The sequence below is a fragment of the Coturnix japonica genome, chromosome 26 (genome assembly GCF_001577835.2).
Source record: "Coturnix japonica isolate 7356 chromosome 26, Coturnix japonica 2.1, whole genome shotgun sequence".
In the NCBI taxonomy this organism is placed as follows: domain Eukaryota; kingdom Metazoa; phylum Chordata; class Aves; order Galliformes; family Phasianidae; genus Coturnix; species Coturnix japonica.
The window spans coordinates 3,700,053-3,715,871 of NC_029541.1; the positions used below are offsets into that span (position 1 = coordinate 3,700,053).

General features: G+C 44.7%; 1 protein-coding gene across 1 annotated transcript; it reads left to right on the forward strand.

Annotated features, from left to right (window-relative positions):
• Positions 1-271: 271 nt before the first annotated feature.
• LRIG2 (leucine rich repeats and immunoglobulin like domains 2) lies at positions 272-15,727 on the forward strand. Its single transcript, XM_015885237.2, has 18 exons — positions 272-530; positions 1,664-1,735; positions 2,071-2,145; positions 2,423-2,557; positions 2,888-3,031; positions 3,141-3,284; positions 3,769-3,912; positions 4,159-4,302; positions 7,103-7,183; positions 7,577-7,648; positions 7,777-7,845; positions 8,341-8,504; positions 9,539-9,859; positions 10,314-10,595; positions 11,007-11,456; positions 11,886-12,035; positions 12,593-12,874; positions 13,461-15,727. The coding sequence occupies exons 1-18, from the start codon at positions 319-321 to the stop codon at positions 13,688-13,690; spliced, it is 3,171 nt and encodes a 1,056-aa protein (XP_015740723.1). The 5' UTR covers positions 272-318; the 3' UTR covers positions 13,691-15,727.
• The last annotated feature ends 92 nt before the right edge of the window (positions 15,728-15,819 follow it).

Genomic DNA, 15,819 nt, shown 5'->3' on the forward strand with positions numbered 1-15,819 from the left:
GTTCTGGAAGAGCTGAATAAAACAAGGACTTTCACAACATTAATTTCCAAGGTTTGTGCTTTATCAGTCAATTAATGACAGCATTCACTAGATAAACCTTAATCTCTTGCTAATTGCTCAGCAGACACGAGGTTGCAGTGCAGCTCATGCTCCCATTACAGCAATGCTGACCATGCTCTGGCGCCCCCTAGCGGTCACAGCGGCGCGGTGCAGGCCGTGCCCCGTTGTATCCCCGCCTCTCTCCGCTCTCACGCCGACGTGGTGACGTAGCGCGGCGGTGCCGTGCGTGCGGTGCGGGCCGCTCCGCGCTGTGCGGGGATGCGGGGTGCGGGGCCGGGCGGAGCGGCCGCCCGCGGGGCGCTGCTGTTGTTACCGCTCGTAACGGCGCTGTGGGTGCGGGCGGACAACGTCCAGCCTTGTGTCCCGCCCTGCTCGTGCCGCCGCGGCCTGTTGGATTGCAGCCGGCAGCGCCTGAACAACGGGCCGGGCCTGAGGAGGATCCCGCCGCTGCCCGACGGCATCACGGCGCTGTGAGTGAGCGGGGCGGGGCCGGGAGGGCGGTAGGCCGAGGGTGAGGCCTAGAGGGTGAGGCCTAACGGGGCTGTGGGCAGCACTGTGCTGTGGGGTGAAGGAGGCTGAGATCAGCGGGACCCTCAGTGCTGGGGGGTGGGGGTGGGGGGTGCTGTGATGGGTGCTGGGTGCTGGGCTGGGTGCTGAGTGATGGGTGCTGGGTGCTGTGCTGGGTGCTGGGTTCTGGGTTCTGGGTGCTGTGCTGGGTGCTGTGCTGGGTTCTGGGTGCTGGGTTCTGGGTGCTGTGCTGAGTGATGTGCTGGGTGCTGGGTGCTGTGCTCAGTGCTGGGTGCTGTGCTCGGTGCTGGGTGCTGTGCTCGGTGCTGGGTGCTGTGCTCGGTGCTGGGTGCTGTGCTCGGTGCTGGGTGCTGTGCTCGGTGGGGTGCCTGTGCTCATTGGTGGTGGCTGTGCTATTGCTGGGCTGCTGTGCGGCTCATTGCTGGGGCTGTGCTCATTGCTGGGTGCTGTGGCTCGGTGTGGGTTGCTGTGCTCGGTGCTGGGTGCTGTGGCTCGGTGCATTAGGTGCTGTGCTCATTGCTGGGTGCTGTGCTCAGTGCTGGGTGCTGTGCTCAGTGCTGGGTGCTGTGCTGGGCTCTGCCGGCACTGAGCAGCATTATGCAATCCCACATCTGCTGCAAACAACAGCTCAGTGCGTTCTCTGTTGTGGCTTTCAGGATTTTGGCACGTGGAGGGAGTTGTGGGGGGGGGGGAATTCTTCTTTCATTCTGACAGCTGTAATGGTGCTGAATCGCAGCGAGCTGTGATGCTTCAAAGCTGTGTAATGTTAATCAAAGCATGTTTCTTTCTCACATCACAAAGTCCCAGATGTGTTTTCCCCCCCCACTGCTGCCATTTCACCCATATCCGAGGACTGAGGTGCCCCCTTTCTCATAACTAACAAACTGCTTGCAGTGATGCTGGCACTTTGCTTTGGTTGCCAGCAAAGCACCTTTGGAGCACATTGTCTTTCACAGGCAGCTGTGAAAGAGGAGTTGGATGCCTCACAAACGTGGTTTACAGCTTTTCGGTTGCATGAAGTACACGGTTTTTCTTATTTCCTGCACCCAGAATAACCTTTCTCTCTGTTCTCCAGGGATTTAAGCCATAATCACATCTTGTCATCCAACTGGAGCATGGATTTATCTGCTCACACGCTGCAAGAAGTGTAAGTGTTGTTCACAATTATGAACCCACTGCCTTATTGCAATCAGTGCTGCATACCGAGATAACTGGTCTGACTTGCAGAAATATTCAATAGCAGTTAATTTAACACGGATGCTTTTGCTGGCAGCGTGTTTTATGTAAAACTGATCTCGTAAGAAGAGAACTTTCTCATCATGTGGTGAAAGCTGTGAAGTTCTCGGCATTATTGGTCTGCTTTGTCAGCTGTTGTTTCTGAGATGAAATGGTTAAACGTTTGGCGATAGGCTCTGTGTGTGTGGGAGGGGTTTTACTCCTCTTGGAAGCATCAGTAAAGACTTTGTTTTTTTTTGCTTTAAGGAAAATGAATTACAACGAGCTGAGCGAAATTCCATATTTTGGAGACACGACTTCTAATATCACCCTGCTCTCAGTGTAAGTCGCAGCTCCGCTGCTTTTTGCTTGTCTGGCAAGTGGGAGAATTGGAGCAGTGCTTTGGGGAATGGTGAGCACTCTTTAAAGGGGTACAGATCAGGGAGACAGTCACGTCACCCTGAATTACCAATGGAGATACAGCAGGCAGCATTGAAGGGGAGGGGTTGGACCTTAGATTTGCACTTCTCACAAGGAATGGCTTGATTGCAGATCCAGAATGTGGATCTGTTCATACGTCAGGACAGCAAATAACTCATCTCTTGCTGGTGTTTTTCAGGGTGCACAATGCCATTCCAGAAATAAACGCTGAGCAGCTCCAAGTTTACCTTGCATTGGAAAATCTGGATCTGAGTTCCAATCTTATCTCAGAAATTAAAGCTGCTTCTTTTCCACGGATGCAACTGAAGTACCTGTAAGTATGTGCTCTGTTGTGTCTGGGGTTCCTGGCAGTGGTGTTGAACATTTGTGTTTTAATATGGGGTTTGACTTGGCAGGAACAAACGTGCCTGAAATAAAATGCTTTTCATAGCAGTTTGTCTTGCTTTTTCTCAGATAGTATAGAAAACAGTGCAGTCAGAGTGCTGGTATATTAACCAGCAGGGATGTGGAATCATTTCAGCTCATTTTATGCAGATCCTTGTTGGCATTGTCTTAACCATAACTAACTGAAGTGTGGGCCTTTGGTTTTGTTCATAGAGTTCTTCTTGTTCTAAAGGGTTTCTTTTCCTTCTTTCTCCCTTAGGAATCTGAGTAACAACAGAATCGCCACCCTAGAAGCAGGCTGTCTCGATAACTTATCCAGCTCTCTCATAGTGCTGAAGCTGAACAGAAATAGGATTAGTGTGATTCCACCAAAGATCTTCAAATTGCCTCACGTTCAGTTTCTGTAAGTCGTAGTCTTGAAAGCTCACAAAGATGCTGTGTGTGTTTGTGTTGTTCGTGGTGTTCCTGATGATCAGTTATGTTTTAATATTCTGCTGTCCTCTTTCTATAAGGGAACTGAAAAGGAACCGGATTAAAATTGTGGAAAGTCTTACATTCCAAGGCCTGGAGTCCCTAAAATCCTTAAAAATGCAGCGTAATGGGATTAGCAGGCTCATGGATGGAGCATTCTTTGGCCTCAGTAGTATAGAAGAATTGTGAGTACATTCAGTGCTGGAATTTCTCTTCGGGACTTCTGAGGTTTGTGGGGTGGGGGGCAGAATCATGTCTTGTTTGGCTTCCCTTCCACCAGGGCTGTGCTGAAACAGCAATGAGCATCGCAGGATATGAGTTTATAGATCTGCATTTTCCCATTGTGTTGCTGTATCTGGTTACTCCAGAGGTGGAAGGATGCTGCCTCTCTATGGCACACAGTGTTAGCAAGAGTGTTTTTTAAAGTCATCTTTTAGAACAGAGTGTAATTTGAGTTTTGCTGGATTGCTGTTGCCTCTGCTGTTATGGTCATTTTCATGTATCCTTTTGTTCATTCTTGGTTTCTATTAAATGAATATAATCTTATATTTCAGGTTCTATAAGGCTTAGTGTTAGTAAATCATTGTGAGATCTGCTAGGTAAACTTTTGGAAATAAATATTTCATTGATTATCTGTTTGGCAAACGTTTTCCTTTTTGTTTTCCTTAGAGAACTGGAACATAATAACTTAACAGAAGTAAACAAGGGCTGGCTGTATGGTCTGCGGACACTGCAACAACTCTTCGTTAGCCAGAATGCCATTAACAAGATCAGCCCAGATGCGTGGGAGTTCTGCCAAAGACTTGCTGAGCTGTAAGCCCTGGGCTGCTTTTCAGTGGGGATTTTGTAATGTTGCAAATAACATATTGGGTAGCACAAATACTGTGAATTGCTGAAGGAAGTACTTGACTTCCTTGCTAAGCCTGTGTATTTTAGTTAATTTTTTTTTAATAAGTCTTCTGTTAGAAATTAATCAGGATTTAGTACTTAATTGTTGGATGGTGTCATCACAATAAACCCCCTCCACGTGCCTCTGAAGTGCTCGTTCAATGTTTACAGAGACCTGTCATACAACCAGCTAACTCGCCTCAGGGAATCTGCCTTCGTGGGACTTGGTTTGCTGGAGAAACTGAACCTGGGAGACAATCGCATCAGTCACATTGCTGATGGTGTCTTCAGAGGTCTGACAAACCTTCGAACCTTGTGAGTACAGAACGCTTCTAGTAACAGTCTCGTTTTAATGCAGCAAAACTTTTTGGAAGTGAAGATGATGAGCGTTGCTCTCAGCAAGTCTGAAGTCGGTGTTTTGCTGTTCTTGTACGCTGTCCTGCCTTCGGATATGACAGGGCTGATCATCATTTGGTCTTCTGAGATAACAGAACCTTGGCATAGCTAACAAACCAACCACTTAATTTTAGTGGTGGTAACAAGCAGTGACTTGATGACCTTGAGTTCTCTGTTGCACATCATACCAGGTGTGAGGAGGTGTGGAAATGCCAGCCTGGACCTCTTTATTCCAGGTGTTGTTCTTAGGGTTGGAACCTGCTGGATGCGTGCAGGAGTCTCAGAGCATCATGTAGGAGAGGTATAGGGTTACTTCTTTCCATCAGAGGCACAGCTCTGCTTTTGCCAGTGCCTTTGTTACCAGCTGGAGCTGTTGAGCACTGCTGACAGGACCCAAGTATTAATTAACAAATACCCAAAAACCTTAAGTTGATTCAAACGTTTATGATCATCCTAAGCAAAGATAGTTGAGAAGGGACTGAAAGTTTATAACCCCTCTGTCAGTTCATTAAATAAATGCTTAAATAAGCAAACTTATCAGAGAAATTTATGTAAGCAGTCATATTCTGTTAACCTTCATGCAACCTTTTAATGAAATAATTAGAAGTAATTTCTTAGATTTAGAATAGCATGAAAAAAGAACAAGAGCAGATTAATTAGTTGGTTTCCCGGGCTCCTCAGGGGCGAGGAACAGCTGAAAGAGTGCAGGCTGCTTCAGGCTGGAATTTACAGGACAGCAGCTCCAAGCATTCGTGCCCAACCAAGCAGAAGGAGCAAACTCCTCCACTTACACAATGAGGGGCTTTTCTTTTGGGCAGCTCACTCATTTTACTGGGCAGTTGAAGTAGTGGAGTGTGAAAATACTTCAAACAAGAGATACTGTGCAGCTCTCAGATTGCTTCCATTGTTGCTTGTATATGATTTGTTTCAGTGTTAAGACTGGCATAAGTGCTTGTATGTTCAGCCCCTGCCACTGTTCTGCACGGTCGCTTCAGTGACCAAGAACAAACTCAGATCTGTATGTAAAACTCAAGGTAATAAGAGCACAGTAAAATTAAAGGTGTATTGAAGAACAGCACTGAAGTTTGAGAATTTAGAACTTCAAAACATTAATTACTTCTTAATACTCTAACTTGGCGTTGATGCCATTCTGGCACTTATAATATAAAATTCTGAAGCAGACCTGGAGAGAATTCAAGGAAATAGTTCAAATCATAAGAATTAGCAACTTGAGAATGCCTTGTTTGGCATGTTACTCATCTAGTCATTTTTCTCATTAGATCGTATCTGTATCCAGTACATTAAACTGAACACATTCCGAAGAGGAAAATGCCTTAATGTCAGCAAGTGCTGAGGCTGTATTGAAGTCCCTGGGGTACATGAATTGTGAAATCACAAGTTCTCTTTTGTTTCGGTCCTAAACTTTAAAGAAACTATTGCAGAAATGACTCCTGCAAGGTGCTAAGGACGAGGCCTCTGTTCAAAGTGAGAAAGTGTGAAACCTCTGACAACATCCTGGAGTCTGACCCTGGTCTCTTCCAGGACGTTAACCTACACATTTACAGCCTCACCCAGGGGAATGTAGGCACTGCCTTTTCCACCCTTAGCACAAGGAAAGTAGTGTTACACACACAATTGGAAGCATAGTTAGCTTTCTGTGTCATGACTTCTTTGGAAGGTCCATCTTGCTGAGGCATGTAATGATACCTAGTGAGGTGCACTGTAGACTTTTTCATCTGTTTATCTTCCTTTAAACACATCTGTCTGCAAATTCTTCAGTGCATGGTGGTTTTAAGGCACAAAACCTTGGCTTTATCAGTAGAAACTCTTTGCTCAGTCCATGCCGTTCTGGCTGAAAATAGTGAATTTATTTCACCTTCTCTTTAAAAAGCATTTAATCCTTCCAGGACTTTACTGCTCTCTTGCTTCTACTGCTTAGACCGCACTGTTCAGTGTGAAGGGCAGAAGAGCTGTGCAGAGATCAAACAGAAATCCCATTAGCTTGTAACAAGATTTGTGAGCAGAATATCAACTTCAGGCTGGAAATCTACTACTTTGTGCCTGGCAACCTTGCTCCATAACCTGCATGTAATCTCCTGATATGCTAATGCTGCTATAAGCCTGTTACTGAGGGAGGTTGATGCTGCAAGTGTGTTGGTTAACTCACTTGCATGAACCAACTTGCTGCAGGAGCCTCTCCCAGCTCCTGGTAAATAGTCCATCACGTGAGTGCTGCTCGTCAGGCTGGGTCTTTCCTTAAATACCACATCAAGAAATCATACTTCAGAATTCATCTGTGGTTCTGTATGAGGCATTGATCTTTGACACATCTATTTTTCCTCTCATCTCTGATTTGAGTGTTCTTCATCTTACAAACATAGTTCTATAAAAGTTCTGAGACCTTCCAGGTGACGCTGTCCCATAGAACCATAGAATACCTCAGGCTGGAAGGGACCCCTGAGAATCATCATGTCTGACTCCAGGCTCCACACAGGGCTGCCTAAAAATTTAAACATGTGTCTTAAGAGCGTTTTCCAAACGCTTCTTGACCTCAGCAGGATTGGTGCTGTGACCACTTTCCTGGGGAGCCTGTTCCAGTGCCTGACCCAGAACACCTTTCCCAGGCACATATAACAGTAAGTTTTCTTCCATAGCTAAGCACTAGCAGTGGTCATGATGATGTTGCAAGGTTTGTAAGATGGCTTTTCTGCTCCTGCAGGGACTTGGGGAACAATGAGATCTCCTGGGCCATAGAAGATGCAAACGAAGCATTTGTGGGACTCAGCAGGCTGGATAAACTGTACGTATTACAAGAACATCAGAGTGACAGTGCTTCAGAAGCAGACAAAAGAAGGGAAATGCAAAATACAGAGTAATTGTGAATGGCATGAGACGGCATAATAGTGCAGTCTCAGAAGCTATTGTGGTTGTGGCAGATTGGTATTAGGAGCTTCTTGTTCCCTCCCAAGAACTGTTCTGTTTTACTGGTTTAATTTTCTTCAGGCCCATCTCAAAGATAGAAAAATGGTATCCTTAAGAAAGTTAGTTGAGCCTTAAATGACTGAATGCTATTTTTTGAGCTTAAACTCTTCTAGAAAACCTTTGTTAAACATCACAGGGAGCCTCTTTGAGGTCTTATTTATGAGCTCACCTTGAGATTGACTGCTTTCTGGGCTTGGTACTTGTGTTGCAGAGTCTTGCAAGGAAATCAGATTAAATCAATTACGAAGAAAGCGTTCTCTGGTCTTGAAGGACTTGAGCATCTGTAAGTACTTTGCTCTGTAGAACTCCTGGTTGTTTATTGCTTTCAATCTTGTGTTCTCTCTCAAATTTCCAGTAATTTAAGTGAAGGTAACATGTGAAGTCATTCCTACCCATTGTTGTTCTTTGCAGAGATTTAAGCAACAACGCAGTGATGTCCATCCAAGAAAATGCGTTTGCCCAGGCTCAACTAAAGGAGCTGTAAGTTCATGACAGTTCTTTACAGTTCTTACAGTTCTTACTTTTGTAAAGAACCCATCAGCAGCTTATCAGAACATACATTTTGTCATCTCCATTTCAGGCTAGGGAAAGACCTTAAAATTCACAGCTAGACAGAAGATTTTAGATGCTGAGTAGATGCTTAAGCTGCTGTAGAGCCTGTTGTTGTCTTCAGACATGTGAAGTATGGTAACATGAAGTGACCTTCACACCCAAGACTAATCCCAGTGTAACACAGTTGTCTCTATGAGATAAAGTCTCTGAATATCATATAATCTGTTTTGAAACTGTTATCTGGTTAGCGTTGGCCATATGGACTGTTAGTCTGCAAGGTCTGCTAGTCTGAGGAAGGTGAGGGGAAGCACGTTTACATGTGAGCATAAAGGAATGTTGTAAATCTTGCAATTTCTAGAAGCATATATAGTGTGTGAGATGCACGACCTTTAATCACACTTGCATTTTGCCTTGTTTCTGCAGGATTTTGAACACTAGCAGCTTGCTCTGTGATTGCCAGCTGAAGTGGCTGCCACAGTGGCTCACTGACAGTCACTTACAGCAGGCTGTGAACGTCAGCTGTGCTCACCCTGAGTGGTTAGCAGGGCAAAGCCTGTTCAGTGTGGACCCCGATGACTTCATCTGCGGTTTGTATTTTTAATCACTTTTGGCATCAAAACGTAGTAACACAGATCTGTGCAGGTATCTTTCTGCAACTAGACTGCAGCACTGCTGGAGGTGCTTGGTCTGTGTAATTCTATGAGACTGCTTTGTTTTTCATCTAGGTTACTGTTTAAAAGCTGTTTATTTCCATTTCTCTTATGTGTGAATGCCTTTTGCTTTAGAAGAGGTATTTGGCTCTTGTTTGCTCATTTCCATACCAGCAAGGCTAGGATCGTTAATGCTCTGACATCTTTTCTGATGCTCAGAATCTGTAACATTTATCTGGTCTCTGTGCTGCCACAGTTTCAGACATAAGCTTGTTTATTTCTGTAACCAAACTGTGAAATGGAAAACTGAGAGACTGCCCACGGTAATGTGTGAAGTCTGCAGCAGTGCTGGAAGTAGTCTGCTATTCTGTTATCCAAAGGAGTAGTCTAACAAGTGTTGCTTTTGCATACATAATTGCTTTTAATTGTTTTGGTGGTAAAGGATGCAATAATCACCATGTAGGCACAAACATCTGCTTCTCCATTCTGACATTACCAACACTGAGCACTGTGTGCCTGTGAGGATGTCTGTGCTGTAATAAGAGGTGTCAAAATAACTGTTCAAATGAGACAGTGTAAACTTCTTGCAGTGCTTTGTGTTTGTATTAAAGGCTTTTCAGGATATTTAAACTACCTGGAAATAAATCTGCTCCTCGTGAACTAACCCAGCTCTTAGCTGAGCATGTAATCTAAATAGGGCGAGTTCCAGAAGGTTGTAGAAAGAAAAGGGCTCTGCTCAGGAGCGTGATTCTGCACGGATTGTTCTCAGTTCTTCTGCACTCCTACATGTGATTCTAATCCTCTTCCACAGCTTGATTTCCAAATAAAAACAGTTAAATACCTGCCTCTCAAGCAGGACGTCTGTTCCTGCAGCTTTCATTCTGCTTACTCAGTCTTTTGGGAGAGTTTTCTTGCAATATTAATTACATGTGTAAGAGGAAAGTAGCTAATCTTGCTGCTTTTATTTTCAGATAACTTCCCTAAACCACAGATACGAGTACATCCTGAGACCACGATCGCTCTGCGTGGCATGAATGTGACTCTGACCTGCACTGCTGTGAGCAGCAGTGATTCACCCATGTCCACTGCCTGGCGTAAGGACAGCGAAGTGCTGTATGATGCTGAGGTTGAGAATTTTGCCAGGTATCAGCAGCAGAGTGGTGAGGTAGTTGAGTACACCACTGTCCTGCACCTTTTCAATGTGAATTTCACCGATGAAGGAAAATATCAGTGCATTGTCACCAATCACTTTGGCTCCAACTATTCCGACAAAGCCAAGCTGACTGTTAATGGTAAGTGATAATGGTGATGTAGGAGAGACATCTTAGGTTAAAAGTGGAACAAGTCTGATTCTGACACTTCCTTTTTTATTTGTAAGATCTATTAGGATTCCTTAGTTCCCAATTAGAGCAGGTCCAAAGTAGCTGTGCCGTGATGCCTTGCAGGAATTTAGATATATCAAATACCTTTTAATAAAGCAGGAAAGAAGTAATGTTGTTAGTAGAAGGCTTTCTGTTCACTTTTGAAAAGGAGCAGGTATGAAAGCGTGGGAGATCATAGCTCAATTAGTTGTTGATCTGTCTGAGTGGAAATAGAAGTCTCTTAACTAAAAGCTCCCTCTGCTGTCCCTTCATTAACTGGGCACCCTCCCTTAGCTAGAGAAGATTCAATAGTAAAAAAAAAATAGCTTGTGGTATTCCCTCTGGCACTGAAAATAGTGAAGCTTTAATGTCTCTCTTGATCCAGAGCTGCCTTCCTTCCTGAAAACCCCCATGGATCTTACAATCCGCACTGGTGCTATGGCCCGACTGGAGTGTGCTGCTGAGGGCCACCCCACTCCTCAGATCTCCTGGCAGAAAGATGGAGGCACAGATTTCCCTGCTGCACGAGAGAGGAGGATGCACGTCATGCCTGAGGATGATGTGTTCTTTATTGCAAACGTGAAAATAGAAGACATGGGCATCTATAGCTGTATGGCACAAAACGCTGCCGGTGGTTTGTCAGCAAATGCTACACTGACTGTATTGGGTAAGAGACATGCTCATTTCTGCTGGCATGGATCATTTAATTTAACTTGTATAGCTTAGTAGCTGGTTTAACTCCTGCAGAAAGAGGTTAAAATATGAAGAAAATAGTTTCTTCTACCTCTGGCTGTAGTTGGTATTCTATAATAAGGAAAAAGAAGGCTGGTTTTTGCCCCTATGGCTGCACCACAAACAGCCCTGTCCACCAAACCTGAAATTTAAACGTGCTGCCTCTGGAACAACATCTCAAACTGCTCAGCAGGGGTTGGGGGTGTTTGGATGCTGAATCCTGTGCTTCATTGCTCTAGTTTGCATTCAGGTTGTAAGGCTAGATTTCTATATTGTGGCATACACAGTGGGGTTGCACTGTGAAGTTATCTTACAGTTGTTCTGTTTGTTTTCTCCACTGCCACAGAAACTCCTTCCTTTATTAGGCCCTTGGAGGACAGAACAGTAACCAGAGGTGAAACTGCTGTCCTGCAATGCATAGCTGGTGGCAGCCCTGCCCCTCGCCTCAATTGGACTAAAGATGATGGACCTTTGGCAGTCACAGAGCGGCATTTTTTTGCTGCAGCCAATCAGCTCCTCATCATCGTGGATGCTGGGCTGGAGGATGCTGGAAAATACACGTGCATTATGTCCAACACGCTGGGCACTGAGCGTGGGCACATTTACCTAAATGTGCTGGCTTCCCCCAACTGCGATTCTTCCCAGAGTGGCATTGTCCATGAGGAGGATGGTTGGACAACAGTAGGAGTTGTGATTATTGTCGTGGTTTGCTGCGTTGTGGGGACTTCCCTGGTATGGGTTATTGTGATCTACCACATGAGGAGGAAGAGTGAGGATTACAGCATCACTAACACAGGTAGGATACCACAATGATGTGCTTCAGTCACGTTTTTAGTCCAAAACACAATTTCTGGTTGAATAGGATGAAAGGTTCTCAGATTTCCTTTTCAGTCCCTTAAGGGATTTGCTCAGATTCACCTTTCAGGTGAAGAGGCGAGTGTAGATTGATTGATTGATGAGATGTCAGCAGTGTATTTTATTTCTTACCCACTGAATTTGTTATACGTTGAGGGAAAGTGCAAAAAGTTTGGAAATGAATCCTTGAATTAAGTTACAGATGTCTTTAGGACCTGAAATAGTGTGTGTGAATATCTGTTGGGGCCCCATTCATTTTGAACCAGCTGTGTGGGTTTTTCATCAACGAGTTAAAGATAACAGTATGTATATGTTTTGGTAACGTGGGGACTGAGCTCTTAACATTATCAGTGTCGATTCTGCCTTGCAGAGGAGATGAACCTACCTGCTGACATTCCCAGTTATTTATCCTCCCAAGGAACGCTGTCAGAGCCTCAGGAAGGATACAGTAACTCAGAGGCAGGAAGCCATCAGCAGCTCATGCCTCCAGCCAGTAGCTACGTGCACAAAGGCACAGATGGTAAGCAATGTCCTCACGTGTACTGCTTGCATTCAGCAGGATGCCACTGCACCCTCTAGTCCTCGTGGCTGGCAGCAGTGTTGCACAATGTAGGGCAGTGCCGCATGTTAACATCAAAGGTGACTTTCCTCAGAGAAGAATTGAGGTTGGTCATAAAGCATCCGTTGAATGTTTTGAGTTTGAAGAAGTTTTTCTTCTAGTATTTACATTCTGTGATCAAAGCTGCTGCACTCTTTGCAGGTAGTGCAATCTTTGGTCCAATAATAACTGGGTTCACATCTGCTCTGAGTGCTTTTGCATATAGATGTCGTGACTGCCATCCTTCACTACCCAGAGTAGTGCAGTTGCCTCCAAAGGCTTCTTGATTCAGGGTTTGTGATCTGCCCAGCAAGGCTGCATTGCCATTAGAGAGCTCAGTTCAATATCGAGTGGAGTTTTGTGCTGCTCCTTTTCTTTGGTATCTCGAAAGTCAAGGATCATTCTAAGCCATGGAAGTCGATGCAAATGAAGCATTCTTGTTCTCTTTGAGAGCAGTTTATTTCCTTCCCATTGCTCAGGTGGCACAGCACCATTGGTGATCTGCTCTGACTGTTACGACAACGCAAACATCTACTCCAGGACGCGGGAGTACTGTCCCTATACCTATATCACAGAAGAGGACCCCCTGGATCAAACTCTCCCTAACCTCATGGTGCAGATGCCAAAGGAAACATACCCAGCACACACCCAGCATGAAACCAACGCTCTTGATAACGTTTTTGGAGACAGAGACATGTCTGTCTTCCTTACCAGTCACGACAGAATAAGTGAGAAGAAAATCTCTTCCCAACAGATGAATGGTGAGTGTGTCCTTTTCCCTCCCGATAGTTTGTATTTTCTGTTATTGCTGACCTTCCTTGTACTGCCTTTCACTGTTGGTTCACTGCTAATTCTACAAACTCCATAGAATGTGGAGTAGTTCATCTGCTAATGTACTACTTGTTAGCAGAGCTAGTCCCCAGTTTGCATTTAGTACTCAAGAGTTGGAGAGGATGATGTTACGAAAGCCGTATTTCTTAGTGTACAAGCTCTCTTAGAGCTTGTGCTATGTGATCCCTTCCACGTCTGTTAGCCCACATTCTCAGAACTCAGTCTGTTCGAGCTGGGCTGAGTTTCAAATAGCTCCAAAAGGATTATTTTTGTCACTATTCGTTTTGTGTGGACTTTTTTTCCAGCTGGCCTTTTTAAGAATTCACACCATAACTGTATGTTGTTTTAGGGTTCCTGTAAGAAATATTGCTGAAATGAGAGCGTGTCCAGCAAAGGGTGCTCTCAAAACCAGAGTCCCCTCAGAAGGAGGTTGTTGCCAAACAGCACAATTCAGAAAATCTAGAGTTTATTTATGATGAACCCAATCCTGTTCATCTTCTGTTGTTTCTCTTTCAGAACCCTTTCAGCTTCCCTTATGGGCACTAAACAAAGACCTGGCTCTCTCCCACTCCCACTTTCTGCATCAGCAGTCAGCTCGTGAGGCCCCGCGACCTCTTCGAACTGAGGGTATCATTGACAGCGAGCGGGAGCAAGCTGCTTCCCCCAGACCCTTCCACAGGTTACGTGAGCATAACTTTGATTTTAATAGGACACGGAACATTCGTGACTATAGTGAAACCACGTAGGGCACGAGAATGAAGTCTTGGAAGCAAATCTGTATCAGCTGACTCGTATTTACTACCTCAGGACTAACCTCTAGGCCAAAGATGCTTTAGAACGTGTGTCTGCAATTCCAGGCTGCCTGGGCTGAGGCAGACCCAGTAGCAGGAGGTGGCACTACCCTTTTTGCTTGGATTCCTGTGTGCTGGAAGGTGGGACAGAACACACAGTGATTAATGATTAGCACTACAACATGGATTTCCTGACGTTGGGAACAGCCTTTGTGTTGGTGCATGCTTTGAAAACCTCTCAAGAATGCATAGCTATTTCACACCACATTGTCTGCTTGAAAACAAATGTTCAGGGCCTCCTCATGGAATTCCCCAGTAATTGTAAGCATAAAACTCTTGGCCAGCTTTTTGTTCCTCGGTCTGTTGGCAGACATTTGTTACCAGTCTCACTTTGGGGTTGTTTTTCCCCTGTGAAAAAACAAACTCTAGTTGTAAATAAAGTTGCATTTATAAATATTTTGTACACACTAAGCATAGAAATGCCTTGGCTGTATGTAAATATATTTTTTATTATGCCAAAGTATGTATTATACTTTTGGTCTGACAGCTGCATATCAAGCCATAATTTGTTCTGTGGGATGGAAAGCTCGTTTCTGAAGGGATAAAGACTTTGTTTTGGGCAGAAGTGAATTTACTGTTATAGGTACGTTGTAAAACTGTGATACTGATGAATTTCATTGTTACGTACAACTGTGTGCATTGAGCTTGGCTGACCTGCCTGCGAGCTGATCTGTTTTGTGAGCAGAATTCCAAGTCTGACCGCTTTATGTGGCAAGTCCTTAAGTTTCTATGTTAGGCAGCCTGTCTTTTCCAGTAGAGCATCAAGCCCAGCAGGCCCTGCACTAACAGTGCTGACCTGCTCCAGCCTCCAGTGTTATCCAGCTTCCCAGAAGCGTGTAAGTATTTGACGGGTGAGCTATTAAACAGTGCAGGGCAGAACCACTATTGAAAATCCAGCCCTTGCTGAGAGAAATGGGAAAGTGCAACAACTTCCCTGGTTACAGAGGGGTATGCCTGGCAAGATGAGGAAGGACATCACAAAGACTTGTTCTGAAATGTTGTTGTTCTGGGAAAGCAGATCTCTGTGTACAAGATGTTGTGGTCCCAGCAGTGATGGGCTTTTAGAACCCATTTTTGTTCAGAGCTTGTTGTGCTTTTCATTGCCTGAAGAGCTCAGGGCTTTCTCAGTCACTGCTCTGTGTTTTCCAAGCCGTGGGCTGCGTATTGCAGTGAGAGCAGCTGCGTGGTGTATTTTTATACAGACAAAAACCTTTTTGGAGCAGCCTGAGCGAGGTTTGTTGGGATTCCCACTGCTCTGTTCATAGATGTTGTGTGTGACTCAGGTATCAGACATAAAACCACAGCTGAAACTTTGGAAGCTGGTTAACTGACTGACACAGGTTGATGCTGGTGTGTATGAGGAGCACCCAGAGGTGTTCTTAATGCACAGCTCGGCACTATGACCAAGTTCACACAAGATGTGGTTAACATTGTGCTGTCTGCAGCAGAACGAGCTGAAGCCTGAGATCTGAAATGCATTTAGGAGTTAAAGCTGCACTGATTTCTAGAAGAACTGACCTATAAAAGCTGCTGTTGTGAATTAGGACATCCTTTCAAGTGGAACCTCTGAAGTCCATAAGCTAAATGTAAATAGCTGAAGCTTGCAGGTAGGCAAACACCTCACAGTACTTAGCATTGTGGAAAACACTTCCTAGGAAAGCCTGCATATCAGGTGTCTCTCCCTAAGCCTTTCCTCTGTGATGTACAGACAGTGCAGTGGCCGTTCTGTTCTCAGTAAACACAGTTTCTCCAACCAATGCCAAAGTACTCATGGCAGGGAATGGGGGGGGCAATGTGATCAAAGCTGCTCTGCTTCCCTGCTGCAATGTCCTGCTATTTTTTTCTCACATAAGAATGTATATTTTGTATAGCATGTGTAATATATGTCTGTCTATTGTAATATACATTCAATAAAATGCTATATACACTGAGTATCTATCGTCGCTCTCATTAGTTTGCACATTAAATAATGCATTCTTATTGAACTAGATTTAATTTTCGTAGGGAAGAAAACAAAATCAACT